Source organism: Phaethon lepturus, unplaced genomic scaffold, assembly GCF_000687285.1.
Source record: "Phaethon lepturus isolate BGI_N335 unplaced genomic scaffold, ASM68728v1 scaffold25802, whole genome shotgun sequence".
Classification (NCBI taxonomy): Eukaryota; Metazoa; Chordata; class Aves; order Phaethontiformes; family Phaethontidae; genus Phaethon; species Phaethon lepturus.
The window spans coordinates 12,407-15,166 of NW_010521703.1; the positions used below are offsets into that span (position 1 = coordinate 12,407).

The window sequence follows — 2,760 nt, forward strand, 5'->3', positions numbered from 1 at the left end:
CCACATCCCAGAGCAGAACAGGACGTGTCCCACTGCTGTCCCTGCTCAGCCGCCGGGTCCCGCCGGCTGTATCCATGGGGGTGGGGAGCTTCTCCGCACCCCGGGGTCACCCTGCTTGCCTTTCCAGGACAATTAGGAAACATTTAATGACTGGTCCGTGCTGACATCTAGTGCCTACCGTGCTCCACTACAGCCAGCAGCCCCACAGCCCCCAGGGCAGGACTGGGGACAAGGACCAGCCCCGGCTGCTGCTCTGGGGGTGCTGGGGTCAAGGGAAACGGAGAGCACCTGCAGCAGAGCAGTGCTTCCACCCAACAGGAGGAAGAGAAGAGGTCAGAGAGGGTAAGGCACAAGGCTGTGCCCTCCAAGGAGCCCCACTTTAGCTTTCCTTCCCAGCTCGGGGCTTGCTTGGCCCGTGTGCGCCTTGCCGAGCTCTGCGCCACGCCAGGCTGGGACTGCTCAGCACACACAGCTGGCCTGAGACCGTCTCAAAGTGCTCCTCTGATTCATCTTCAAAGCTGAAGAGAATAAACACGTACAAGTGCTGCTGCTTGCTCTTACCCTCGGCCTCGTACTCCTCGCTGTCTTGCGTCTTCCAGTGCTGGGGAGAAAACAAAAGATTCCCGAGTTATTACTATTGCAAGCCATCGCCCGTATGAAAGAGACTCTGCAATCAGCATCAAACGAGCTACAGGGCTCCAGCAACGCCGCCAGGCTTTCATCTCCCCGCTCCCCACAGGCTGGGCTGGCAATCCACAGCTCTTTGATGCTACCCGTTTCTGGCACGCGAGGGGCTTCGCTGGGGATAAACCGCAGCTGCAGCAAAAGGCACCTAAAGCCCCGCAATGACCCGCTCTGGTCTGGCGGGTTGATGGGGAAGGAGAGAGAGATCTGCTCTCCAAGCAAACCATGCTGCTTGTCTTGGACGTATCGGTGGTCGAGATGATGTGGCTGCAGGGAACATCACAAGCTGCATATGGGCACCACCCGAGCCTGGGTTACCCTTTCCTTCCAGCAGCACTGTTTTGCCATTGCCAAACCCCACCTGCAGCCCACGTGGATCTCGTGCGCGGCCAGCCTGCAAGCCAGGACACAAGCACAGCACGCTTCGAGTCTCAAGCATCCCCATCATGGGTAGCCCTTGGCAGAAAGCTGCATGGCACACCACCACCTCATGTCCCTGCTCCCCTCTGCGGGCGATCGCTTGTCACCCACGTCAGCCGCAGAGCCTGGGTATCCCGGGCACCAGGGAACACGCATCCATGACAGGTAATTAAGCTGCAATGAACCCATGAGCGCGACCTGGACATCTGCTTCCAGAGCACGTGCGAGCTGGGAAATGAAGCTTTTGCTGCTTTATGCTTTTCCTTTTGACAAGGGGCACCCATCTGCCTGCTGAGCTCGAGGGCCAGCAGCCCGCACTCAGCCGAGCCCACTCCAAAACACCTCCACTAGCCACAGCGCTAGAGAGACAGAGCCGTGCTGCCAACAAGCTCTCCATGGAGCTAGATAGAGGAAAAACCCAAAAAACCCACAACCATATACTTTGCAAGTCTCAAGCCATCCCACTTCCTTTGTGGCAATACCACATCAGCTCAGGCGGCAACGGGAGCAGGGCAGAAGTACGTTGTTCAAAATGATTTCCCCATGTACTACACGTTGTCTTGTCCCTACCACTCTTGTACCAGCCGAGGGTATTTACTCACACGTGATGCTCAGCGATATTAACTTCTTGTTTAGAAACAGCATCAGCAAATGTTACTGCTCCACCGTTACAAGTGGGTAGTTCTGCGTGCACGTGACTGATGGATTTGAAGTCAAAGTCACCCAGGACATAAAGAGGCTCTAAATCATCATATAAAAGTTCAATACGTCTCATTCAGATTACAGCTAAAAGCCATTAATCTACAACGTTACCATGGAAACTGGATTAGGTCACTGGACTTTTTTTAGCTCTGCTGCTTGCTCCCCATCATCAGCTGGACCGTACAAGAGCTGCCCGCAGCATCCCAACGTACCCCTCTGCTTCTGGGGAGAGTCACAGGGCGGGAATTGGGGACAGCCTCAGACGGAGAGGGAGGCTTAACCTTTGCTTTCCCGGGGAGGCTTCAGGCAGAAATCAGCCTGGCAGAGGCAGGAGGTCACAGGCAGGGCTGGAACCTGCAGCTCCACTGGATGTTCCGAAAAAAGCCAAGAACATATATAATATTGCACTAGAAAGCTGTGGATTTTGGCCCAAAACAAGCGCCGTCTGGCTAAGCACCACTATCGAGGCATTAGGGTGGCAGATTCCTGGTTTGCCTGATAAACCATCAGCACAAGCACACAAAAAGCAGGAGCTGAGCCAACAGGTACCGTCAAGTTACCACCCGCAAAGGCAAAAACCAGCCCGTGTCCCCAGAAATGCATGAGCTGACACTGTCCCAGCCCTAAGTGCCTGTATGTGTGCAACAGGCGACTCGGTGCTGGGAGAAGGTACATCTGGGTGCCAGACAGAGCTACCACCCCGCAGCCGCTCATCCTTGTCCTTGGGGGGCCACGAGGCAGTGCTGCTCAGAAGGGGGGTCCACTGCTGTGTCCAAGTCGCTTTGCATAAAGAGACATATGTATTTTTAGACAGAATCAGATCTAAACCATTTAGCACCTGACCCTCTTCGCTTCAAGGACTTGCCTCAAAACCAAGAAGCCCAAACCACAGCGCACGCTAACTCCAGTAAATACCAACAGCCTGAAGGGGCTGAAGTTCACGGGGGGCTGCGG

The 2,760-nt window shown here is 55.3% G+C and overlaps 1 protein-coding gene across 1 annotated transcript in view; it reads right to left on the reverse strand.

Annotated features, from left to right (window-relative positions):
* Window positions 1-601, reverse strand: part of LOC104616563 (ninein-like) — a gene marked incomplete at both ends in the record, with an annotated part of 12,086 nt that extends 11,485 nt beyond the window's left edge. Inside the window, one exon of the mRNA XM_010281611.1 lies at window positions 562-601. Within this exon, the coding sequence (XP_010279913.1) occupies window positions 562-601 (40 nt within the window). The remainder of the gene's footprint in view (window positions 1-561) is intronic.
* Window positions 602-2,760: the final 2,159 nt, after the last annotated feature.